General features: G+C 45.0%; 1 protein-coding gene across 3 annotated transcripts; it reads right to left on the bottom strand.

Moving 5' to 3' along the window:
- Positions 1 to 1,744: 1,744 nt before the first annotated feature.
- SCG2 (secretogranin II) lies at positions 1,745 to 25,931 on the bottom strand. 3 transcript variants are annotated; one of them, XM_079314734.1, is made up of 2 exons: positions 25,824 to 25,931; positions 1,745 to 4,084 (listed from the first exon to the last, which is right to left on the bottom strand). In XM_079314734.1, the coding sequence occupies exons 1-2, from the start codon at positions 25,837 to 25,839 to the stop codon at positions 2,202 to 2,204; spliced, it is 1,899 nt and encodes a 632-aa protein (XP_079170860.1). In that variant the 5' UTR covers positions 25,840 to 25,931; the 3' UTR covers positions 1,745 to 2,201. The 3 variants fall into 3 exon arrangements, with proteins under 3 accessions (XP_079170860.1, XP_079170862.1, XP_079170861.1); XM_079314736.1 differs by lacking the exon at positions 25,824 to 25,931 and adding an exon at positions 17,634 to 17,654; XM_079314735.1 differs by lacking the exon at positions 25,824 to 25,931 and adding an exon at positions 7,395 to 7,435.
- Between the last annotated feature and the right edge of the window lie 922 nt (positions 25,932 to 26,853).

Raw genomic sequence — 26,853 nt, 5'->3', positions numbered from 1 at the left:
GAAAGCAGAAGCAGCCGTGGCTATTAAGGGCAATTAAGCACTACACAGCCTCTCTGCAGGGGGAGGCTCTGGAGTGGTTTAATGGAGCAGATCTCATGATGGGCTGTACATTTGGATAATGCTGCCTTGCATATTCAGGTATAACTATCACTCTTCTGCAGGAACCTTGGTTGCAGAGCAAGAGGCAGCTATAGCTACCAAGAGAGTGCTGCCTATTTAATATTTTCTCATTTCATTTAATTCCACCATAGAGCTGGAGATGAGTTTATCAGAAATAAAGCACTTCAGAGGGAGATTAGTTGTCTGTTTTCTGCAGCTTGGAGAGGAAAAAGTACTGACATAACTTCTTAGCTTGAAATCAGCTTGACACTTCCATAGAGTTGTGTTAGACAAAGAGTAATTTTGTTATTTCAAGCATGACACCCCTTTTCTTGGTTGTGAAGATCACAAGGCCCCTAATGGCTTGCACATGCTGTGAGTGAGGTGGTCTTCTAAAAAGTGATGTAGTTACCATGCCATGACTAGGATTTTCCAAAGCTTATTTCCACTTCTACACAACATCTGTCCTTTTACACATAGGTTTGTACTACTGGTTTCTTAGATCCAGAATAATTCTGGTGTGCAACATTTTCATTGAGCTCTGCCTGAGTAAGAGCCTGGAGGCAGTCAGCTCCCCAGGGCTTTGGGCAGCTCAGGAGCCTGGGAAGCCCAGGGCAGGGAGTGCTGTGGCAGGAGGGGAATGATGCTAAGGACTCCCACCTGTCATGGGTCACCATATGTGACATCTCTCCCAGGTCCTACACACCCCTGGAAAATGAGATATTTTATTGTCTGGTGTGTATCAAGGAGTAATGGCTGGAACAGGGCTGAGCTCCTGACAGCAGTGATTGCTCAGGGTAATGATGACACTGAAGATGAAGTTTTATTTCTTCAGCTTTGTACTTCATCACATATTACCTTGCCGAAACATCATCCCCACCCCACTTAGCCCAGATGAGCTGCTGCAGAATACCAGAGGGAAAACCACTTTTAAACTATAATCCTGGAAATGAGCTGTCCCAGTGAAAACCACCTCTGACTCACAGTTATGCAAGCACATTTCCTTCCGTGAAAGAGCCAGAACCTTTCCAGACTGTCTACTGCAGGTCATAACAGGAGCTCAAGAGACATTTCAAGTGTCCAGAGAGTGTGCTGAACAGTAAAGGTTTTCTGTGTATTTATGAGACATGTAATGGTCATTTCACGAAAAAGGAAATAATATTTTTATATGCTGTTCCCAGGGGAGTCCCTTGCCTTGGAGCCTGGCTCTTTCTTTGTGGTTGTCATTGTGAGAGATGGAGGGGACTTGTCTGCAGAGCTCCAGCAGAGCTTCCCACAGCTCATCTACAAAGGTTCTATTTTATATTTTTTCAGAGCTTCGTCATCACGTCTGTCTCAGCTGGACAGATCATTATGTTCCTCCTGCTGCCCAGAGGTACTGATATACCTCTTAATTATGTGAGGCCCAATTCTCAGTTGTGGGTAATGCAGCTATTACACTGACTGAGTCCAGCAAGCTCTTTAGGTATCCCCTGTCCTTGAGGGTTATATCACCTGATGATCTTATGGCCCAGAAAATCACAAGTTTATGCTTAAAACTTAATTTGTAGTAAAAATAATATATTTCAGAAGAGTCATCTGCAGAAGTAAAAAAAAGTTTCCAATTAGTATGACTTTATCAACTGTCACAAAGAAACACAGTCGATTGTCCAGAAATAATTTATTCATCAACAATAAAACACTGAATAGAAAAAGCCTTGTAAATAAAACTATATATATATATATAATGCTTTATTTTTTTATTCGATACTGCACAAAAACCACTACAGACAGTAACAAAATAATCCAATTAATCTTAAAAATTTCAAATTATAGTTGTCACTCTTCATTTATCATGTTTTATTAACAATGCAAAGGTCATTTGTTTACATGTTATACTTTTACTTGATATCATTAAATTGTTTCTTAAAACACTTGAAGCAATTTGTTGTTTGCCCCATAATTTATAACATATATCAATAAACAATATAACAGCTCTGAGAAAGATATGCAGACTGTTCAATGGTAAATAGTCTACCATAAATTGTTTAGTGGGAGAGCAGGAATAAATCACAACTGAATCGGGGTAGAAGTCAACACATTGAAGAGAAATAGGGGAACAATTACATGTTTTCCATCGCTCGCTTGGTGATGTGATCTCTTTCAAGCTCTGATTTCTCCTGTTTTAGGTACTCCAGCACCTTTGCCAGCATATCCTCATCCAGGTGCTGCCTGGTTTGGGTGTCATCAGCCTCCCCAGCCGTGGAGAGCCGTTTGCTGAGCGAGGCCAGCTGGGCAGCCTCCTGCGGCCCCAGCTGGCTCAGCTGCTCTCGGAGCAGCTCCAGCTGCTCCTCCTCCTGCAGGCTGCCCTCCGAGCCCGGGGCTCCCTTCACCTGCTTCGTGCTCATCACCTCAGGGTATTTGGCCAGCACCTTGGCCAAGTAGTCGGCCAGCTCTTCATCCTTCTCGTTCAGTTTCTCGTACTCCGCTTGTCGCCTTTCCAAATCGCTCATCCAGGCAGCTTTGGGGAACAGGTGTCCTTTCAATCTTCTGGGAATGTAAGACAGTCTTGGCAAATCATTTTCTTGATTAAGACGATTTAGTAAGTAGGAGGGGTTCTGATTAGCTAAATTGTCATTTCCCAGAAGGCTGACAATATCTTCAATATTGAGGTCTTCAGGTAGGTTTTCTGGAATAAGAGGCTGCTTCATGTACCCGTTTTTAGAGTTTATATTATTTTTAAACATATCGCTCTGTCCTAGATTGGTTTCAGTTATCTCGTCGAGGTCTTCTGGGAATTCCATTTCCTGCTCAGCTTCCAACCTTTCGCTCTGAAGCTGCTTTTTTTCTCCAGCTTTCAACATGTCTATTAAATCCTCAGGAGGAATTTGCAAATTCCTTGAGATTTCTATCAGCTGAGCTATAGCCTGAGGATCAAGTTGTTTATCCAAAAACATGGATGCTCTTTTTTCCTCAAGTTCTCCTCCAGTCCTTAATTTCCTATTCCCAGCACTACCCATCAGCCTCTTCAGGTAATAATTCATTAGTTTTGAAACATCCTCTGACACTTGATCTTTATTTTCTCTTCTTATTTCATCCTCGAGGAAGCTGAGTTTTCCTGATCTTTTCATTTCATCCTCAATCTCCTCTTCGTGTTTATCAATTTCCTCTTTGCTGTCTTTTATCTCTTCCTGGGTTTGGCTTTCCACTTTTTCCTCTATGGGATTCCAATCTTCTCCTCCAACCACATCTTCATAGGCGATGTTATTCACTTTATACACATCATCTTCATCATCTGTGTACACTTTCTGGTCCTCATCCAGCCTTTCTTTCTTGTGGTTGCTGGGTCCTGCCATCTTGCCCAGCTCCTGGAACACTGACTCCAGCGTGGCCAGGCTCTGGGGCGTGTACTGCTCTTCCACGATTTCGTTGGTACGTTTGAAGGGGCTGTCTCTTGAACTGTCTTCATAGTGCCCAAGTGGCATTTTGAGGTACTTTTGCCACCTCTCAGGCCACTTGTAAGCCTCGTAATCATCAGTAGCTCCAGCTGGAAAGTTGTTATCTGAGCTCAGACCGTAAGGTTTACTCTCCTTTGGGCCAGCCTTTGACTCCTGCTCAGCTTGCCGCAAGGCTTCCAGCATGACCTTGACCCACTGGGACTCATCTTCAGTCAAAGAATCCCTCACACTCTCTGGGAGGTGAAGCTGGTCCTTGCTTTCTCTCTGTGGCAGGAGGTACGGGACACTTTGATAAGAGTTGTAATCAGGGCTGCTTTCTCCCTTGTTGGTTTGCTTGCGAAGGTCTTCGATGTACTCCAGTGCTTTGATCATATCGGGGTTTGGGAGCCTTTGCAAGTTTTTCATTGCATAGTCTGGGTCTTTCTGAAGCAGCTGGTGCTGCTGGAAGGAGGCTGCATCAACCCAACAGATTAGGACAAAGAAAAAGATGAGAGCACAGGCTGCTCCAGGCTGGAAGGTTTTAGTTTCTGCCATGTTTAAAGTATTTCCTTTAAATAAAGAAGAAGAAGAAGAAGAAAAGAAGCTGTTAACACATAGAGACAGGCTTAGGAAACAGAGCTTTGCAAGAAATTTCTTATCTCTATGCTCCGTGTATTTCATGAACATTAATTGTCCAATGGCAGCACAAAAGTACAAAATACCAATCCTATATAACTCATGAAATGCCCACAGACATACCTAGCTATCATTTTGATAATGAGAACAAAGCACCTAAATGACAAAATTGGCATATTCATACATTTAAATGCTGCTCAACATACTAATATTAAAACTACAGACAGAAATATTTTGTGAGATTGCTCCATAGGCCATCTAATTTCATGCCAGGACAATACTGATGAATGGTGCTACACTGCAATAAAATTAATGTGATGAAGTGGAGAATGTGGCATAAAAAATTACTTGCAAGTTTATTTCTGCCAGTACTGATAGTACGGAAGCTATTACTTCCTTTATTTTGCTGTTTCATTAAAAAAATTATTTGTATTACAAGTGAATATCAGTTAATGACTCTATGAGTCATCTTCCTAGGGCAATGATCTCTTATATGAGAGGAAAACTATAATTTATGCTAAAGGTACAGAATAATTTTACTGAATGCTTTAAAGCACATCTTGGAAATGAGTTTCAGTGGTCAGGTTCTGAGCGGTGATTTCATTCATTTGCTTATTCATTCACTTCAGAAATTGAATCAGGTCCCAGGACAGGCAGAAACATGACCACTGGTAAATTTGGTTAGAATAGATCAGTAGAAGCCCATGTCTGCCCAGCTTACACCAGACAGAAATAAACTCTGGAACAGAACTGGGAAAATATGCCTCTGACAGAATTAAGATGATTACAGCATCACTGTGCATGAGGATACAGCTGCAAAAGCCCAGCCTTGCAGGGAGCTGGGCACCCTCCACAGAGCACAGGGGAAATTACCATTCCCCAGGACATGCTCAGGCACTGGTACACTGGGGCCACAGGACAGATTAGACTCTTTTCTGATCCAGTTACATTAATAAATAAAGTACAGTAATGAGAAAGGAATGATAAAGATAGAAACTGCTTTGATTAATTGACCTATTTTGGCTCCTTTGGTTTTTGGCTTGTCTCAGCCATCCTGTTGAGACACTGGTGGTTCATGACAGCCAGAATGAGCTGTGTACACCCATGTTTACCCACTGCTGGAAGTAGAAACTGAGCACGAATATGTTCATTTCAGCTCACTTGTAGATTTTTCCACTCAGTTTTTGTCCTTAACATAATGTGACTTAAATAAATAATTAAAGCACTATCAGTTCAGAGAGCTGCTTGTTTTCCCTCCTTTAGCATGCATGAGCAGGCTAACAGGCATAATAGCAAACAATTTCCCCAAACATTTCAGCCTGGATACATTTGAGCATTGATTTCACAAATGGTTAGTTCAAGAGCTGATTAGACAGTCCCACCCTCCATTTGCCCTGAGACAAAGCCAACACATTGCTTCATTTCCTGTCACAGAAAAGGCACTAACCCTGTAGATAAATGTGTATTTCCATTAAAAAACAAAAAACAAAAACAAAACAAAAAAAAAAAAGAAAAAAGAAAAAAAAAGAAAATAACAGACCAACAAAAAAGCCCCCCTAAATATCACCTATTTTTCTATTTCTGTAACAAATAAGTGGAATTCAGACTCTTTTTCAGCAAAGTCCAGTTATTAACAGAGTTTGTTTAATTAGCACATGAGAAACTGTCCTTTCCAAAGGGTGAGGGAAGAGAGAGTCATTCTATCATCATCTGCCAAGCACCTCCCACTCACAAAGACCAGGAACTCACCCTCCTTGCTTCACACAATTTGGATTGTTACAGCCCTTGCAAGAGCTGTCAGCATACCATTAAAATCAAAATGTATGCAGCCAGCAAAGTTTAGTTTAGTGTTCCACAAGGATGCTGCTCGATTGGATATTTCCTTTGCAGGAATAGCAGATCATTGGCTCCTCTCTACATATTTTGTGTGCATTTGCCTCTAGGTCAATTTTTACTTCTAATTTATAGGTAGATTATATTTGAAAGCCTTGTCAAGCAGATTTGGGAATGATTTCTTATAAAAGCTACGAGTTTGGGTCGTAAATCTTGTCATTAAATATAGTGCGCTATTGAAGGTAAAAGGATTCCTCCCCAGTTTTTTAGATTTTAATTCCACATTTGTTTTTAGAATGGGGCATTTTAGGAAATACTGTAAACATTCTGTCCTGTGCCTCTCAAAGGACAATACTCTAAAGCAGCTCTTTTGTCTCCAGATCGATAACTGAGAAGCCAGTCTAGACAGAGAACATATTTTCTCCTCTATTAGCACCTAACAAACAGGAAAATCATCTTTTAGCCAGCAAATGAAGATGAAGAAGCTTCTCTTTACAAAATGAGGCAATCATGAACAAAATTTAACAAATACAAAGGCAATACAAACTGAAAAAGTTCCCTTAAAAACAGACAGATAAATTATCTCTTTTCTGGGATGTTTCCATGGTAGCAGTATTTTTTCTCTCATTCTCCTAGCAGTTGTTCTGATGTGACTCTAATGTTTCCAGTGAAATTTATCTATGAAAACTCACAGGTTTTTCCTATAGACGTGTCCCTGCCCTGAGAGTCTTAGGTGAAACCTAACAGCAGTTTTTCACAGGGAAAATAAATATACCATGGACTCTTCATCCCATTTCTTTTTTGCAATAAATAATACGATTGCAGTGAATGTGCCTTGTTTAAAAGCATCTCTGACCCTTTACCCTGTGGAAGGAACTGAAAACACAAACAAAACAGCAACGAAGGGTAAAAGCCCAAACCCACAGCAGTTCTAGCGAACACAACGAGTGTTTGCAGTCGGACACATCTGGGAAGTGGCTCGGAGGGTGTTTGCAGGCGAGGGAACCGCCGCCCATCCGCGGTGCCCATCCCGGCGTGACCGAGAGCCGCCGCTCGGCTCCCGAGCCCGGGCGGTGCTGAGAGCGCACGGGTACAATGCCACAGCACAGTGCCATATACGCAGTCATCGGGGCACATTCCATAGAGATGGGCTCCCTCGCAACACCCAGCCGCGTCTCGGTGCGACTTGGGCGCTCTCTCGGTGCCGGATCCCCCTGCGCAGCCCTGGGGCATTCCTGCATCCCTGCATCCCTTACTTACATCCCTTCATCACTCACATCCCTACATCCCTGCACCCGTGCATCCCTACACCAGTGCATCCCTGTATCACTCACATCTCCACATCCCTGCATCACTCACATCCCTGCATCCCTTACATCCCTGCATCCCCGGACAGCCCGCCGGCCCTACCTGCGCTGCCTCCGCTCCGCCGCTCCGCCGCCTTCAGCACCGGGACAGCGCCGCTTATACCGCCCTCGGAGCGCGTCACGGCCCCGCCCGCCGAGCCGCCGGACCCTCCGGGCGGAGCCAGCCCGGCCCGGCCCGGCCCGGCACCGGCACCGGCACCGGCACCGGCACCGGCTGGGGAGAAACTGCGGCGGGGAAGGTAAAAAGGACAGGGGAGAAAAACCAGGAGAAACGAGAAGAGAAGCAAAGCAAGGCGAGGAAGAAGGGGGAAATGGTTTAAAAAGAAAAAAAAAAGGAAAAAAAAAAAAAAAAAAAAAAGGCAGACGTGATACAGCCTTCTCTTCTCAGCCCGCACGGGTTGGGAGGAAGGAGTTGACAAACCCGACCCACACGTCGGGGGTGGGTGAAGATGACCCACACCTCGCACCCAGGGCTGGGGACACGAGGGGCTGAGGTGGGTGTGAGCCCGGCTGTGAGGAAGACTCTGCACCCCGGGTTCCCTGAGTCTGTGTGTGTGTGTGCCTGGCTGTGCCCATGCCTTGGCAGGAGGCAGCCTTTCAACAGCTATGGCCAGCAGGGTTTTCTATTTATTTTTTCTCTTTAGCTCATTGACTGAGCTATTGTGGCACATTTCTGGCTTTGTCACAGGGCAGGGATAGTCCATGGCAGCTGTGGCCTTGTCATCAGGTGTAGGAGCTCTGGACCAAGGAGGGATGGGCACTCCTGAGGGAGGGGGTGAGGGGGAAGGACACCCCTCCATTGTTTGTCTGAAGTAGATGAAATCTGAAGCATGTTGGGGAAAGATGAGCTCCTCCTGCCCCAGTAGCCCCCATCCCAGTGTGTGCTCTGGGTGCTCTGGCTCTGCCAGTGCCTGTGGCGTGGGACAGGGGCCAGGCTGGCACTGCTCTGGATGGGGATGGAGCAGAGGGGCACTACCCATCCCTGGCACCACTGCCAGGCACTGCTGAAAGGGTTTTACTTCCATTCTCAGCACTCAAAAAGGGCACCGCTTGCACACCTGGTGAATAAATACCACCATGCCATAAATCACAAAATACAAGATGTAACACATGGCTTCAGCTGATGCTCAGAGTTTTAGCTTCTTCCTTCTGCTTCCTTTCTATTACAGAAAGGTTGTTTTACTTTGGCTTTTAAATAAGGATTCTTTTTCCCCAAAAATAAATCTTTCCTGACAATTTTGACCTTTTACAGCACAAAATGCAAAAAAACCCTAGGATGAATGTACCTTCCAAGCCAATAAACATTGTAAAATTGAATTATTGTAAGAACAGTAAGCTAGAAATAATTGTAGCCATGAACAGACAACAAGATAATCCTGGCTGCATTTGCTGTAGTTGACATGGAGATCTGGAAATAGAGATCTTATTTCACCTCATGTAGTTTTATGGGTAAAATACACTATCAGTTTTTGTGCTGAAACTCTTCAGCAGCAGCAGCTTTATTCTGGCCCCAGATTCCATCCAACACACTCACTTTCATTACCAGAGTCAGGAAGAAAAGAGCTAAAAAAATATTGCATTAGGGCCTGTGACAGCAACCCCAAGAAGGGGAACAGGAAGGCATTGCTGCAGTAATCAGAGGGCAAGGTCCAAGTGCCCTCTGAGCAGCTGGGAGCTGTACTGCTGAACACCACATCCCTTCAGCAGGGCTCTGAATGCCCACAAAACACAGCTCAGCAGACATTGCTATCACTCCTACACCTCTGTCCACGGACAGAATACTCAGTGCAATCAGAACCAACAAACAAAATATTCACAAAAAACACCCAGAAGAAAATTACTCAATTCAGACTTTCAGGAATTTTCTTGTGCTTCTGCAGGTATTTCCAACTTGTACATTCTGTCACCAAATGACTAACACTTATGGAGAAAATTCTTTCCCATTAAATCATCCTGTTGAAACTCATCCATCTATCCCTGATCTTCCGCATTGGAGAGCTTTTCAGACAACCCAAATTATTTGGCACATGATTCCATCCTCCTTAAGCACTCACCTCAGATTTACAGCATATAAAGTCAGGCAGACACTTGGCTTAGGTCTCTGCTGTGGCTATTCTGGGTTCAGTGGATAAAATTTTCCAAGGGCTCTCTACAATCCATCTGTCAATTTTACTCCATATCAAAAAGTCTCACCTGGACTTTGTGCTTACACAATTGCATCCACACAGCCCCTGTAAGGAAGGCCTTACTGAATGTACTTTTTTTGGTCATATTGAATGTACAGCATTCTTTTCCTCAGAATGAGTCATGCAATAGAAAATTGGATCTCTTCTGTCATCAGAAGTTCCATGGCATTTTATACGAGAGTGAGATCGCATCACAGCATCTCTGAATTTTAGGAAATTGCGTTAGAATTAGCTTAATATCATCTGCCTAAGCAAAGGAGCTGGGTAATCTTGTTTTTCTGAGTGAATTTTGACCGTGCTGCATCCTTTTGTGGGTGCTGGGAGCAGCCCAGCTCTATCTGCAGTGATTTCTCTGAACAGCTTGCCTTGTCACATGCTCTACCTTACCTAGTCATGCATCATGAGAAGATAAAAGTTAATCAATCAACCCTGCACCTTGCAGCAAAAGGCTTTTCTTTCATTCCATGCAAGAAGGAGGGCATGGAGTTGGGAGGGGAACTTCACTGCAGCAAACTGAGGCTGGAGAGTTCCAGCCTGCTCTGTTTTGTCATACCCAGCTGGAATATCATCATCCCCAGTCACTGGGAAAAGAAAAGGCAGGGAACTTGTCTTGAGGAGGAAGCAGGGTCTGGCAAAGGGCCTTGGGTCACTGTCCCTGTGCCCAGGCCCCAGGACACACCAGCACCAGTGGGGTGATGGTGGCCAAAACCACATCATGGACTGTGCCTCCCACCACAGCTGTCCAGCTGCCAGGAGGGGATGGAATGACAATCTTGCTGGAATGACCATCCCAGCAGAAACAAGGAAGCAGCACATTTATCTGGCTGCTGTGACCCTTTTCTAAACACCAGAATGGTTTGCACTTCTGCAGCTCTAGCTCTCTCCTCCTCTAATTGGTGTCACCAGGATCAGCACTGCTCAAAAATAAAGCAGGGTTGTGTCAATATTGATTATTCCCCTCCCTCCTTCTGTTTCAGTAGCAACTAAAAATAATTTACAATTCATTACAGAAATGACATCTCCTGCAGAATAAATGTCACTGTCGCATTTAAAATTCAGTCCATATCTGACTTCAATATCTTCATTTACTCTGTATATAATGAGAGAGAGGAGGTTTTCTCAAAAAAAGCTCATATTCCATCATAGATACATATTCTTTTAAATTATTTTTATTTTAAAATACTTGAGCTCTGCTTGTGTCCAACATAGACATGTCATTTTCTGCTCATTTTGCATGCTTGAAAGATCAATCATATTTGTATGCAAATATTTTTGGTCTCCCTAAATTTAGTGCACAATAAATGGCTCAAATTTCATTTCCAAAGCCATAAATACAGCATTGTAAGGAAAAATAAGGGCTTTGCAGTTTTTAAGCACAGAGCTTTAAAAGCAGGGATGTCAAGGCAAGTGTCCACTGGCTGTAGATCACTGGGCTTTATTCAACACTGCAACGAGATTAAGGAGGTTTAACATCAGTCTGCCCTACACACCTCCCTGAGGGGACATTTCAAGAACAGGAAAAGCCAAGGGAAAAAGAAAAAAACAAATCTGGACTTTTATCCAATATTTACTAGTTTAGGATTTCAGGCTGCCTGCTTATAAAAACAACAACTCTCTCAGAAGAGGAGCCTTAAGTGTGTGTGCCCAGCGATGGGGAGTGGTGCTCCCGTGGGAACCATCACCTCAGCAGCAGCTCTGCACCAGGGGTCACCTGAGGATCAGGGTGCCACACCTGCCTGCAGTCCCTCCCTGGGGCTCTGCCACCCCTCCAGTGCCTGCTGCCTCACTGCTGCTCCCTGCCCACGACCTGCACTCACTCAGGGATGCCTGAAGCTGGGGATGATGCCAAGGGAGAAACCCCCTTCTCAGGGCAGGGAATGGGATCTGTCAGCTCAGCCAGGGCCAGAGAAGCCCAGGCTGGAAGGAGCTGCAAAAGCAGCAGATGAATCAACAGGGAAAGAGTTTACTGCTGTACTTGTTCCAGTATAGCAGCCTCCACTTTGAGTACCCTGCACAGGAATAGCAAAACACCAACGGATTAAGGAATATATGCCTTCTCATAGAACCACCAAATTATTTTTATCTCCAGGCCTCCCACACACATACTCACATATTTTCTCCTGCGGAGTTTCAGGGCTTTTCACAAGCCCCTGACATCTGCTTACCAACATTTGGTGTAAAAATATCGATATCTGCTCTGCATAGCTGCTCTGAGTGCTACATTTACCAGCCAGTAAAGATCAAGAGTCTCCTGGGAGCTGGCTGGATCAAACTGTCATGATTTCAGCACTGCTTTGCGTCAGACAGCAGAATTTAAAGTCAAAACACAGATAGTTCAGGGAGGAAGACAATGTGAAACCCTGAGTCATACCCTGCTGAGGGTGAGGAGAGCAGATTAATAGACAGCAAACATGAATGAAACTGAAGGGCTCATTTAGTCATGCGGCTGCTTCTGAAACCCAAAATAGGATTTCTTTTTAGTCCTTGGGCATGAAAAGAGGATTTCTTTGCACTGTGCCAAGGAGAAGTTGAGAAAAGAGTTTTAATTAGCGTGGGGCAGGCTCCCCTTCGCCTTGGCAGCTCGAGGGGCTCGGCTGCAGGGCTGGCTCTGCTCTAACAACTCATCATCCACGGGATGCTGCACCACCCAGCATCATTCACACATGGAAGAGGCAGCCTTTGCTCCAGCCCCAGCCAGCTCTCCTTTGCTAGCAGAGTTAAAACAGTCTGCTTGTAGCCAGGTGGGGTTTGTCTGGGGAGCTGTGCCTCTCCCCTCTGCTGCTCATGGGGAAAGGAGACAAAGCAACCGTGTCTAGGCAGTAGGAGAATCTGCACAGGCTCACCCAAATCGTTGGAGATTACATAACTGAAACCCTTCAGAGCAGCTGTGGCATCAAGGAGCAGCAGCAGCCAGCAAAACCAGTTTGCCTGTGCCTTCCCAGTGCCTGTCAGGATCCTCAGCTGGTTTGAGTGTCACCTGGGGTATTGGCCACCTTGGGCTATGTGGGTCAGCCAGGATTGCCCTTCAGTGATGTTTCCTCATGAGAGAACACAGAAGTTTCACATGAGAGAGAAAAAACTTTGTACAACAGTGATCTGCACACACATTTATGTGAGTTTTCATTTTAAATAGAGAGAAGTGCTTTCACAGCTGTGCATAAGATTAGGTTCATTATCTAGTCCTCTGCTAAATCATTCAGCAATTCTGCTCCACAGAAATGTCATGATCTTGGGGCTAAGTAATTTCTATTCCTTACTTACATTAAAGCCTCATTAATTTTTACATTAATCACTCATAAACACGAAGAAACTCAGTGATTTTGGATCTCCAAGTCTCTGGCAGAAAATTGTCCACTTTGTTATCTGCTGCCTTGTCTGACAACACAGGATGGGGTTCAGAGCAAAATTGCTACTCCAAATTAACACTTCTGTGCTTCCTTTTTTTTTTTTTTTTTTTTTGAGTCCAACCATTCCCAAAGCACGAGCCAGCATGCTGGCATTACTGCACATGGGCAAAGGTTCTTCCATCCCCAAGCCATTAGGGCAACAGGTGCTTTAGCAATGGAGCACGTGAGAATTTATGTGCTAAAGCTAGGAGGGCAAAAAGCCATGCTCTGCTCCATGCCATAAAACATTATCACAATTTTCTCGTGCATTGTCCTTGTCAGGGTCATTCATTTCACAGGTTTCATTACAGCCCTTTTTGTGGCCAAAGGTTTGTCCTTTGCTCAGTACATATGTGCATGAATTCCAACCCTGTTGATACAGTAATTTATACAGATCTGGGTCAAAATCAAATCTAGTATTTGGTCAAGAACATGACAAAAATAGGCAAAAGAGACTCAGTGCAAGGCACAGCCTAGAGACAGGGTTATAGATTTTCATCCTTCTACAAGAAAAGAGCAAACAATTTGATTTGTTAGCTCATGTGAACAAGGCAAAACCACTTCATCTCATGCCCTTCTAAAAAAGTGTATACTAAATTAAAATTTTAGTAAACATAATTATGAGTGATTACATCAGAAGGAGAGAACAAATTCATGTCCTCCCATGTGGTTGTGGCTATTAGCATTTGTAACATCAGCATCAAAGCAGAAATCTTGTTGGTTTAGGGTTCAGCTGTGCTGAATTTCAGCATGCAGACCCAGGGAGAGCTGGCTGGCTTCAAGGGCAGCTTCCCTAGTTCAGTGGCTGTGGAGTGAAGGCAAGTGCAGAGTCTCAGTGCAAAAAGCAGAAGAGATGAGGTTAATCATTTACCCCCCTGCTGCAGGTTGTGCTCAGGAGTGAGCACAGAACCAGCAAGACCCACTGACCTACTGACACCCACTGCTGGGTGCTGAGGGCTTCATGCCATTAGACAGATGTGCAGGAGGCAGACTCTGGACAGCAGGAGACAGAAATCCAACAGTGTGATCTGTGAGCTCCACAATTCCACAGTGGGCAGGTGTACTTTGAAATCACCATGCTCCCTCCAGCGTGGGGTGGGAGCCAGAGGGTGGGTACAGCTGGGTACATGGCACAACAGAGCATCCATCCTCTGCAAATACAGAGAGCTCTGTCAACATCTCCCATTTGCCTTTTCTTATCACTCAGTCACAAAAAGGTCTCTTGGGACAGGAAAACTGATAGGCTGCTCCCTTCTCTAGCAAAAGTCTAAATACAAGTGGTGACATTGTTTCTCCAAACAGGCTGCAATCTACAGGACAACTACTGACATTTCTGCAAGCTGGGAAGAGCATTTGTTTGGATGTCCAAACTGTTTTAGATAGCAGTCTCACATCTCTCTCAGCTGTAAGAGCCTTGACTGGCAAGTAAAATCCATATAATCAGGTGAAAATGCTGTGATTTTCCCCTAAGGTAAACACTTTCTGTCTTACATACCTTACTGGTAAGTGCCTGAGATGGGCTAAGTGTCCTTCCCAGCCCTGAGGCTCCTGCTTGGGAGGGTACATTTTTCACCAAACTTGTAGCTGATGCCTTTATTTTGAAGCAGTTCTGCTGCTGTCACTGTGCTGCACCCCGGGTCCATCCCACCAGCAGCAGGGCTGCAAAACCCAAAAAGCACAGCCCTGGAGCAGCTCACAGATGAAACCTGCATCCTCAAGGACTGAGTGGCCATCTTCTAAAAAAACACCAGGTATCCTGTCATCTGTTCCTACTGCATCCAGCATGATGCTGCATCTCACAGAAGCATTCTCTCTCCCGAAATAAATGCTCTGAAATTCAAGGCAAAAGCAATTCATTGCAGCTGTTTGAACTCAGGTCACAAAGCCCCCAATGAACTGCTGTCAGCATCACCTGAGGGTGGCTCACAGTGTGGGCCTGGGGTCACAGGGAGCTCTTTGGCCAGCTGTGGGTTTCCACCAGAGTACCTCAGAGATGGACCAAAAGGCCAAATGCTCTGCCTGGCACTGGAGATCCGGTCTGAAGAATGAAATGGATTACCTGTCCATGCCAGGAGGTTTTCACCACCTGCTGCAGATGTAACACTGATGAGGTTCTCAATTGTATGTAACCATTTCATGATGCTGTTATATGAAAAACACACAAACAAAGCCAAACCCAGCCATTCTGGGTTGCTGATGCTTGCTTCTGATCGGGGAGCTGTGACCAATCTGTTTGCTGAGGGGGATTCTCCTCTGCCTCCCCCTCTGTGCTGCTGCTGGTGTGGCAGGTGAGTGTCCCTGTGGTGCCTCTCTGGCCAGGCTGCAGGAACCTTGTGAAGCTCCTGCTGGCTGGTTCTCACCCTGATGCACAAAGGTCTCTTCCTCACTCCTCATCCTCTTTTCTGCAAGGACCTGGCAGTGCCTGGCAGGTACAGACTCAGTCCTGTGCAGAAGCAGAGCCCCCTGGGCTCCTGGGAAGGACACCAATCCCATCCCATTATATTTTTTGAAGAATGGAGTTATTTTGTCTGGGACAGGGAGAAATGGGAAGGAAGGCTGTAACGTGAGGAGGCACAGCAGGAGCTGGTATGAAGAAAGCAGCCAGCTGCCAGGGATGCAGCTGCAGTGCCTGAGCCAGCAGAGCAGAGACCAGAGCTCCTCTGGCGAGCACAGGCACAGGCTCCAAGCTGGGAAGAACAGATGGTGCAGGAGCTGAGGCAGGAATACTGAGTCTCTCTTTGAGGGCCTGTGCCAAGGAGGTGGGACCAAAGGGTAATTAGGCTGATGAACAGTGATATTAAATGTATGAAATGAGGCTTACAATGTAAGAGAAATCTTAGGAAAAATTAGTTGAAGGGAGAAGCATAACAGGGTAAATCCCAGCTCAATTAACCTGCAGGGAAGCAGAAATACAGAACCTGCTACCAAAAGTAAATCCATATAAAAATTCCAGTATGTTTCTTGCTTTTTACCCACCAAGCACATATATGAATTCCAGTGATTTATTTGCTTTTTAAAAGCAGTAAACCCATAGGATTCAAAATATATGCTTCACTTGTAATGAGACTAAATATATTTGGAGTATGCACAAAATTAAAAATATATCTAAGTGCTTTGAGCAGCAGCCAGTGTTTGCTGAATGAGAGCCCTTAACCATGATTTTTAATTAGTATTGATAAAAACCTTAATACTAAGTTTATGTTATTATTTCTCACAGCTGCATAGGCAGCCAGGGCTCAGAGATCATCTATCAACAGCAACACCCAGACAGCATTAACTTAGAAATCAAACACAACTGCAGAGGCTTCTCTGTGCCAGTGGCATCAGACAAAACCTAACCAAACCAAAATCATGCCAAAACCAAGTCAAACCAAACCAAACCAAACCAAGCCAAACCTCCTTTTGTAATTATTATAACTAAGTCCAACCAGTCCTTTTACAGAACAATGACACTTCAGGAGAAGAGGGCCAAAAAAGCCCAAGAAAGCAAGCAAAAAAAATTCAGGCAGACAGATGATAAAACAAATTTGATTGCTCTGTTGATCATTGAGAGCAACCTCTATAAAGCTGCCAACAATCCACTGAAAACTGTGGTATATTCCCATGGCTGTGTTTCCTATTAGCTTAAGACTACTCTGACCTACAGAGTAGCTGTTGAATTAATACTTCATATTGTGCTGAAGGAATTCTTAAATTCATAAAGCAACATGAATTTTAATAATGCTGAGCAAGTCTTGCCTGACATATCAGCTGCATTCGCTTAAAAAAGATGGATCACCAAATACCACAGTCTATAACCACACGTGCAGAAAATTATGCACACTCCAAAGAGGTGGCTTGGTCAGGTTTTTTAGGCAGAAAAACAATGCAAAGCAAAGCAATTCAGGCTAAGTAGTTTTCTAAGTCCCTAAATTCTTACATAGCACAGACAAAAGTTCTGAGGCGACCCTGTTCCTTAATGAGGTCTCTAAGTACTTTGGGTGCTGTAAATCATTCCTCTCCAAACCTTACTTTCAATTGCCTTGTGAGTATAGAGGTCTTGCAAAGTAGTTGCCACTCCTATACATTTATTTCTACTTCATTTAGAGGCTACCAAGATACTGTAAAATAATCTGGAGCAGCTGTGATATAGAAACAATTCCAGCTGCAAAATAGCATCCTAGAAAGAACCAGGAGTGCTTGTTTTGCTTGGTGCCATCAAGTGTATCCACTCTTTTGCACAGACAGAGAAGGCAGACATGACTGTAACTAAGAGAAAGTGAGCACTTGCAGGGGGCAGAAGTGGAGGGTGGTTAAATTAACCTTCCACAGACCACTTCAGTGCTGACACACCCTAACATATGTTTTTTCTGCAGTCTTGCCTCCCATTCATCACATTTCTGAGCATTCTCCCCTGTGTCTAACCCAATGAAACCCTGGCTGGGACAGCAGAATCTGCTATGAATAGTTTGTGTTCCAGTAGAGCTGTTTGTGCAAGGATTAAATCTCATTATACCAGTCTGGGGGAACATACAAGCATTTTCTTCTGGTCTAACCAAGTTCAGGTTAAGAAGCCTTTATATGTAAGTAGGAACCTGTCCCTCTGTTTCTTTCATCCTGGTTTGCAGTATTTAACAGCATCCTGCTACTGTAGAGTGTAACTCCTCCTACAGAACAACTGGTAGAGCAGAAAAAAAACCAAACTAACAGCTTCCATTGCACTTTCCTTACCAAGCTTTCCATAATCTTCCTGTAGACTTTCTTGTAGCAGTCCAGGGCAGTCAAAGCCTTGGTGGTCTCACTGCTGAATAACAGTAACTCTGTGACCATTCCATTAATGTTACATGAATAAAAGATCCGTAAGGTATTTGCCAGTATTTGTTATCTAGAGGCATTTTGAACAGCCACCTTCACAGACAGTTATAGATAGCACAGAGACAAGACTGGTTCCTTGACCAATTGTTTGCTATTGTCTGGCGAATCCTGAAATATTTTGAAGTGGTTTGCTTATGACTCAAAAAAGGGAAAAAATAAATGAATAAAAAAGGAAAGATCAGAATCAAAGATTTTGCAGCTGATGCAGTCGGCTGACATTCGTGACCTCTTGTACAATTTAAAACCTAGACTGCAGGTGCAGAAGGCAGAGTGGCAGATTACTTGCACGACTGATGAGGGAAAGAGAAGTTTCCAAAACTGCAGTGCACACTTTTGCACTGATGCACTGGCAGTAGAACATTAGTCAGGCAGACAGAGAGCTTCCATCCAAAGCAGCAATATTAGCATGCAGTGCCTGACTACATTTTCATTTGAAGCTGAGCAAGGCAGGCTTATTCTCTCCAGCAAGCCAGACTGATGCATTCTCCCAAGAATCATGTCTTACAGAAAAATAACCATGAAATATTAATCATTTCCTATTTAGAGCTACAACTGTCACAAATGATGTAGCTCTCTCATGTACAACCCCTTGCTGGAAAACTGCATGAGGAGCACAGCAAACACCCCCTGCTTCCCAGGCAGACCAAAAGCCTGGACTGTGCACAGGAGCAGGGATAGTGCTGAATCCTGTGGCCAAACCCAAACCAGACCATCCCTGCCCACTGCCAGTGCACCCACCTCCCTGCACCATGGCCACGTGTTTATAACCAAGGAGATGCTGCCACAACCTGCTCACAAGGCTTGGCACAGAGAGAAACAGGACTGCCCCATGCACCAGGCAGAGCTGCCATCCCCTGCTGGCAATAACCACGGCACAAGAACTGGAGGAGAGCACAGAAATCTGCCTGCACTGCTGAAAGAGCATCCTGGAAGCTCCATGTGAGACTGGGAGCTGTTCATTCAGGGCTCAGCCTCAGTGCCCCGTGACTTGCAAGGACTGTCATTCAGCTGAAACAGCAAATAATGAGAAATAATGTCTTCTCTGAATAGCTGATAGGCAATCCAGAGCATGGAACCATTTGCATAAAACAGTCATTGTCATTTCACACACGCAGATCTCTGGCAGTCAAAACCTCACAGCAGATCATTCAGGCACCAAGGGAAAGAAATTAAATCAGTTGTTTGCTACAAATAACTCATCCAGTTGTATCTGACATGACACTGCCTCATTACTAGAGACTGTCAATGCTCCAAGGTATGACCTGTGCCCAGGATCTCGGGCCATCAAACCCTGTGTGACATCTGAAGACACATGCCTGGCTGTTACAGGCTGCTGCAAATGGGCCATGAAGATCAAATTTTTCACATGGGTCAGGGGAAAAAAGCACTCACAAAATAAAGGTGATGTTTACCAGACAGAACTGGGTGATCTAGACCACAAGAAATTAATATCTGTAATTGAATGTTTGTAACTGGGACACTTATAGGTTTGAGGATGATTTTTGTCCACTATCAACTACACTTTCAGTCATATATTTTGTGGGTGTCTTCTAATCTTTTTCAATAACAATTATATATTTTATCTGAAATAGAGCCTCCTTCTCACATTCCTGCAATTGGTACATATGCAATTTCTTGAAACTATGTGGTTCTGTAGTACTTTTCCCCTCTTGATACAATGGAAATTAGTTTCTAGACAGAATCAAAACATCCAACCATTACCTCTGTTACCAGGAACTTTTTGGGACAAGGAGGGAAGCCATTTTCATGGAGCTGGCTTCAGCACCCACAAAAGTTTTCCCCACTTTCAGCTCCAGTAATGGTTGCAAAACACATTCTTCAGCCATTGCAGTGTGATACCATCCAAATTTTTAGGGCTAGAAATCCTTGAAACACTTGCTAGGACAATTAGCAGTCTCTCTCTAATGCTGGAAGGTAAATCAGAGCTGTTGTGCATCAACACTCACCCACACCCCAGCCAAGGGACTGGGACAGGATGGAGGTGATTAGAGCCTTTCTGCCTGTACCTGGTGTCTCTGAGTGTAGGGCTTGTCCCAAAAACCCACAGCTGTCCTTCCCCAGTTATTCCATCTCATGGAAACTGCTACTTTGGCTTTTGCTCTGCCTCCACTAACAATGGGCAGCCTGCAAGAGGAAGGGCTGGGAGAGAAAGCAGGTTCCCCTTGTGACACCAGCTATGACAATGTGTTTTCTCACCTGCCTCCACACCCACTGAAAATAAAGAGGCTGACAAAGTTTTCCAGCCAGAGTGATGGATGCAGAGTGAGGCTGTGATGGGCTCCAGGCTGTGGTTCTGTGGTTCCTTCTGCTGGCTGTGGAGCCATGCCTTTCTTTACTGCAGGGGCTCCATCAGCTCCTTTGCCTCCCTGCTCCCAGTTTCTCTCCCTGCAGAACAGAGAGCTTTCCCTGCCCATCACAGCCTGAACATCAAGACTGAGAGGCCCCTTTCCTATTAAAAAAAAGGCATAAAATTTTCAGCAGGTTTTGAGGGGGATAGAAAAACTGCTCAAAATAAACCATAAGAAAAGAAAAATATTACATAATAGCTCCCTGTATTGTGTCTATGGCTTTGTACAGAAGTTACCTGAAAAAAATTTCTGTAGCATTGTGGCATTAGAGTGGCCTCTAGCTCTGAAGCACAATGAATTCAATAAATTTAAAATATATTTGTTTACAGCCTAACTAAAGAACTTTTAATCATCTCATATTGCAAGCTTTCCATTTTAAGCTATACCACTAAAACCCAGTGGTGAGAGCAAAAAGGCCAGGTTCAGCTATTCAGAGCAGTGAATCTTTTCTCCTGATGTGCCATGCAGTGAAAGGCATCAACACTGTAACAAATATTAAGAAATCTGTCACTTGCTATCATCCAGCTGGAAAGAACAAACTCCCCAGGGCTCAGTGTTGACAGCACTGAAAGAAAGAGCCTCACCTGGAATCACACATTATTTCATGATGGGGAACGCTTCAGTGTGCAGCCCTTCCAATCCAGATATGGGTGACAGGCTATTTTCTGCACTAATTAAAGGATGTTAAATTGAAATCAGCCACTTCTTATTGCCTAGCTCCTATTTGTGTTCACAGGTGTGTTCAAGCACAGCTAGGGGTGGCTAAATATTAACCATGAACAACTGGAAAAAAATTAGCAACAATTTCTAGATTAGTTGCCTTTTATTTGCCCATTCTAGTGACTAGAATTTAATATACCATTTTCCTATTTACAATTCACATGGCTGAATCACCCCTGGAACTAATGAATAACCACACATTCAGATTTTCCCCCTAAACTAAAGAACTTATGGGAAATGGAGCACTGTATCCCTGTGGGCAGGTACATGTGTATTTGTTGGCAGCAAATCCATCCTGGAACTAGCACAGCTGTGGGGATGCTGACCTGGGGTCACCCCCAGGTGCCCAGGCAGGCAGGGGCAGGTCCCAGCTGGTGTCAGTGTCCCCGTCACTCCCAGAGAGTTTGGGCTTTCTCTCTGCCACAGTGCTCCTTCCCTGCAGCACAGACAGAGGGGACAGGACAGTGCTTTACAAACAGCCATGGCTTCAGTGCCAGCCTGAGCCCCAGGTGCCCAGAGTGCTCACACACTGTGGGGGACCCAGAGACAATTCAAGGCTGCCTGAGACCACAGAAATATCTGAGCCCCTGCAGCACCCTCACCCTGAGCCCCACACAGCCCCAGCACGCTCCATGTGCAGTCATATTTCACTATCCAAGTACATCCAGCCTTTCCACAGACCAGGCTCTCCTGCAGGAAAAAACACACCAAGCCTGAATCAGAACAGGTACAAGAAATGCCAAGAATTTCCCCAATGGCAGCCAGATTCATCCACACATATTGCTTTGCTGTGGCCCTCCTGCCCACGCAAATCCCAGCTGAAGCTTGCTCCTCCCAGCAGCATATTGTGAAATTCTCAGTTCTGTGGCCCCCCAGAAGCAGAGATGAGAGCACAGAGAGGTTCAGGGTGCAGCCAGGGCAGAGCCCATGGTGTGAGCAGTCCTGCTGTGCCCATCAGCACTGGGTAGTGCCAGTGGAGGCAGGAGCAGTGAGCAGCATTGCCTCTCTCAGGGCCAGCAGAGAGCTCAGGGCTCTGCTGCTTCAGCCCAGGAGAGCCTTGCTGTGCTTGCTCCTGCTCTGGAGCACACAGCTGGCTCCCCTGATGTTAAGGTTTCCCAGTGCAGGATCACTAGCTCAGAACCAAACCAGCACAGCTGGCATGATTAAGGCCTGTGGAGGGGCAGAGCAGGGTACTAATGGATGCTGTCCCCACTGTGTGACACGCCAGCCAGCACAGCACAAGACAAATGGCTGCTGCCCCTGACAGGCGCCAGCACAAATCCTATTTCAGACAAGTCAAACCCATCCATTCCAGCAAAACACCAGCACATCCCAGCTTGGGAGCTCCATCTCCTTACTGACAACAGCAAAGGAAAATAGCTCAGGTATCAGTCACACAAGTTTCTTTTTGCTGTTGGCAAGTTAAGAAAGCGTGTTCAAAACAACAGTAAATAATCTGCCTAACAATTCAGAAATATCTGCATTGTTTTGTGCCTCTGTTACAGCATTAGTCTCCCTGGAGATCTCTCAGTGGCATGGACTCACTCAAAAAGCAGCAGTGCAAAACCCCACATGGCACACAGTCAGCTTGCTTGTCACACGGGCTGCTCTCTGGAGCAGAAAGTCTGAAATGCATCAGGATAAGACATTTGGGAAACAAGATCAGCAGCAGCCTCTGCATCTGCCTGATAGCAGCACACAGAATAAGGACAAATTAAGAAACACAAGGCCTGCATTTGGATATGTCACATCAAAGGTTATCTTCGTGCCAGCTTGTCACCTGGATTGATTCTGGTGCCTTGTAAGTCTCTGCTAAGGTCACAGAGTTACCCATCTGCAAACAAGAGAGAACACAATCTCAACAGGTACAAAATGTGTCTAGCTCAGGTGGTTTTCCCTGTTGAAGCAGCCACACAGGTGCTGGGGTGCACACAGGCCCATGTCCATGGCAGCTGCTCTCAGCCCCTCCTCTCAGTTACCAGATCTGAGGGTCAATAGCTACAGAAACTCATTGCTGCTGCTGGAGCTCCTCAGGGGGAGAGGTGAAACCAAGAATGTTTCTTGCTCCAGGGGAATTCTTGCCTTTATTACCAACTAAAATCACAGAGAGTGACCATTGCAATTTAAAATCCTCTATCTATGCTTTAACCTCAGTTCCCATGGGGGATTTTTCTGCTGCTGCAGTGGAACACCATGTTGGTGTGCTGGTGCTCAGCAGCACACTGAACCATCCTTGTGAAGATAACACTGTCAGGACACCCCTCCAGCCCCAGGGCTGGGCTCTCTCACCCAGCACTCTCCATGGGCTGCAGGCAATGTCTTTCCAGGCTGATTCCAAAGGGAGCAAACCCGGGCAGCCAGCCCACCCAAGGGGCTGCTTGAGAGAGGTGGGCACGGCTCATCTTGCTCTGCCTGTCCACAGCTAGACTCACTCCACACTTCACACTAACAGAGCTCAACCTGCATAAGGTGAACACCTTCCCAAGCGATCACACCTTGAAAAAAATCAACCCAAATGCTGGAACACATCAGTGACACTGTGTGGAAAATTTCTGCTCTGTAGTATCTGCAGAAGGTGACACCAGGTAAAACCCAACCCACCCACCACACCCACACATTCCTGCTTACCGGCTCATGCTGAATTTCAGGCACCATTCAGATGAGAACAGAATTTTTTCAGCCCATCAACACCAAAGATTGATTGTATTTTTAATTAAAATGGCTGTTTTCAGATTGAAATGGCCTTTATAATGTCTCTGTTGCACTGGAAAGGGATGAGAGGTGAGGAACTTCCCTAACTGCTGTTGGTACCCAACTCTGCTTCAAGGTACCCCATGCAAGAGTAATGCCAATGCACGGGCTCAGTCTTTAAATTCAGCTGAAACTTTAGAAGTACCTGAGTTCATATGGAGAAATAGCAGCAGTGGCATTGACCACCATCAGTCCCAAAATAGTTTTAATCACTTCTTACTCCACCTTTACTGTAATTATATGAGCCTTCCTTTGCAATAATTACACGTCATACCAAGGACAAATGGCTTTTGATTTAGTGATCTCCTTCAGTAACTAATGGTAACATTAAGACAGTCCTTCATTAAACATTAATGATTAATACATCAATACATCTAATAGCTAAAGATATTAGAGTAGTTTCTTCATATTCAATTATTGTCCAGAATGATGGCTCAGGAGGGCTCCCATGGCTTCCATTGGGAGTTCTGGGAAAGGGTTAATCACCCTTCACGAGTCGCTAAGCAACAGTGCTCTGCTCCTGTGGCATCTTTTGCCAGCCAGAGCCTTGCAGTGATGCAACATCTGCATCTTATCCAGAGAGTTGGCTGAAAACTTGCCTGCCCAAATAGCAAACCCCTGGGCTGCTCATAGACTTAAATTTAGCTTCTGGTAGCTATGAGTTTTCAGATTGATTTATAGCATTTAATTTTCTGTTCCAAAACATACATTGTATTTTAATAGGAGTTAAATAATGGAAAAGAGGTCTAACTAAAATGGGGCTGTAGAACTAAGAACAAAGAAGCCCTAATACCCAGCAATATTCAATATCCCACCAATAACTTCATAAGACATGTCAAATATAGCAAACTTGCAAACTAGAAAGACTGCAGAAATTCAGAAGCCAGGTTCAGGCTTCAGCAATGGTCTCTTCTCCCTCCCAGAGGGAAAAGGGAAGCTACAAGGAGGGAAAAGAGAGCTACAAGCAGCTGCACTGGAGGTGCAACCCAAGCCACACCAAGATTACCAATCATCAAGAATTACTGAGGGCTGGTAACTCATAAATCAATCTCATTTATTTCTGTTTGTCTGGCAATACACAGCTCACAAACACCTTAATCAGGGGGAGGATGCATCCTACAATGAGCAAGGCCAAAAATCCAGGCACCTGGGAAATACATTCCCAGCCTTTGAAATTTCATTTCCAGGGACTCACTTCTGCACAGACATGGGCAAGATTTAAATTCACACATGAACACTAAGCACATGTAAATCAAGAACCCCTTGCTCAGCCTCAGCCCCTCACCATCAGCCAACCTCTGTGAAACAACACAAAATCTCTGTGCTGCCAGCATTCACTAGCAAAAACTACTAATCAGATTTAATGGAGCCAGGTTTTGCTTTGTTTCCTGCCAATTTCCAGTCAGACCTGCCTGCAGTAATATCCTGGTCTGTGTGTGCTACTGGGGTGCATCAACTCAGTGGGACAAGGAGGGTCCCAGCCCAAGGTCCTGCCACTGGCTCTGGGCAGGATCAGGCACAGCCTCAGGGCTGGGAAGGCAGCCAGCAGCTCTGCAGATGCTCCTCTGGCCACTTCACTGACCACTAGATCTCAGCAAAGCAAAAAACCTCAAAGCCGTTCTGGACTAGCTGTTGGGGTGATAAATGAAAGTGTCTGGAGAGGGTCAACAACTCTTATGACCAGGAACAGTTTTACTTGGGAGCAGAAAATCTATGTCTATGTAAAGCAGGTCTCTGAAAAATGACTTTACCTTCTGGAAGGTTGCTCCAAGCAGGCTGGGAGATCTACTTTGGAAATACTGAAACTAAAGACAAGCTCTGCGTGAAGGAATGTTACATTATCTTGACCTTGCAATGTAATTAGTGCCTTAGGCAACCAAATCACAAGAAAATAATGAAAATCTATGGATTTGGGGAGTTGGGCAGCCTAACTTCACTGAGAAATAAATGATCCATCTAGCTTTATTTCGGTCTCAGTGCTGATATTTATTTCCTACATTTTGTAAAGATGTTGAAACAAGTGAGCATTTTTATAGGAATAGTATGTTAAGTTAGTTTTCATCTAAATTGCAGGATGACTTCAATATTGATGAAGAACAAAAAAACCTTTGACTGATGAAGGGTCAAAAAATCCTCTAAACAAACACAAATATTTGTTTCAGAAAATTCTCTATTTTGTAATGAACAGGGTTTACTTTTAAAATACCTTGATCTCTTGCCATGGATGGATTATGTGGGGAGAGGCTGAGCAGGCTCACATCTAAGACCACATCAGCTTCTGGACTTGCAGCTGGACCTGGGAGACTTGTGGGATGCAGGCACCATGGGCCCTGGGAAACCTGGCAAAAAGACAAATGTGTGTGGAGCTGGCAGCATTTCTGGAATCAGAACCAGCAGATGAAGAAAAGAGCACGAAGGACCAGAAGGAAACCTGGGGAGAGGAGAGCTGAGGGTCTCCCACAGAGGCAGGGGGAGGTGTTCCTGGTGGTTATTCCCTCCTGCTCACTCAGGAGCTCAAAGGCACAGAAAAATGGCTGGGCACTCTGTCCAGGTCCTTCCTTCACTTGATGCTTGACTGGCAAGGCTGATGATATTTAAAATCCATGTCTGAGTTTGTTTCTGCTCTGGAAACCTGCCCAAGTTGTGAAAGAGAAACTCACCTCTAGCTCAGATGTGAGCTCCTTTGAAGTCCTCATGGCTGTTTCTGTCCTTTTTCAGCAATGACCTACCAGCCAAAGGAAACCTGGACATTTTTAGACCAGGCTTGAAAACACACTTGTTAAATCTCTACAGTTCATGGTGTTTTGAAGGGGACAACAAGCTCCCATGTGTTTGAGAAGTCCCTGCAGTTCCCTGGAGTTAGTAGGGCTCAAGTGCCCAGGAATGCAGCCAGCCTCTCCCAGGTAGCTCCAGCAGCAGGGATGGACAGTGACTCAGTGAAGACAAGTGGAAGTGAGTCATGAAGCAGGTTTCCCCTTACTGAGCCAGTGTCCTAGCTCAGCCAGGGCCCTGAACACCAAAGTGATTACATTAGATTTCTGCTGCTTTTTCTGAAAAGAGCTAATGAGATAAAGCTGGAGAGATCTGAATGCCCCTCTTGGAAAGGCAGAGCTCCCCACACGCCACCAAGGCCACTCTCTCACAAAAGAATAAAACACCCTGCAGGAGGGATCTTCACTGCTGGGGCTGCCTGCTTTTTTAACATGGAGACAGAGCTGGAATGGGCCTCTAAAGGC

Source organism: Erithacus rubecula, assembly GCF_903797595.1.
Source record: "Erithacus rubecula genome assembly, chromosome: 11".
NCBI lineage: Eukaryota > Metazoa > Chordata > Aves > Passeriformes > Muscicapidae > Erithacus > Erithacus rubecula.
This window is presented reverse-complemented; position numbering and strand designations above follow the sequence as displayed.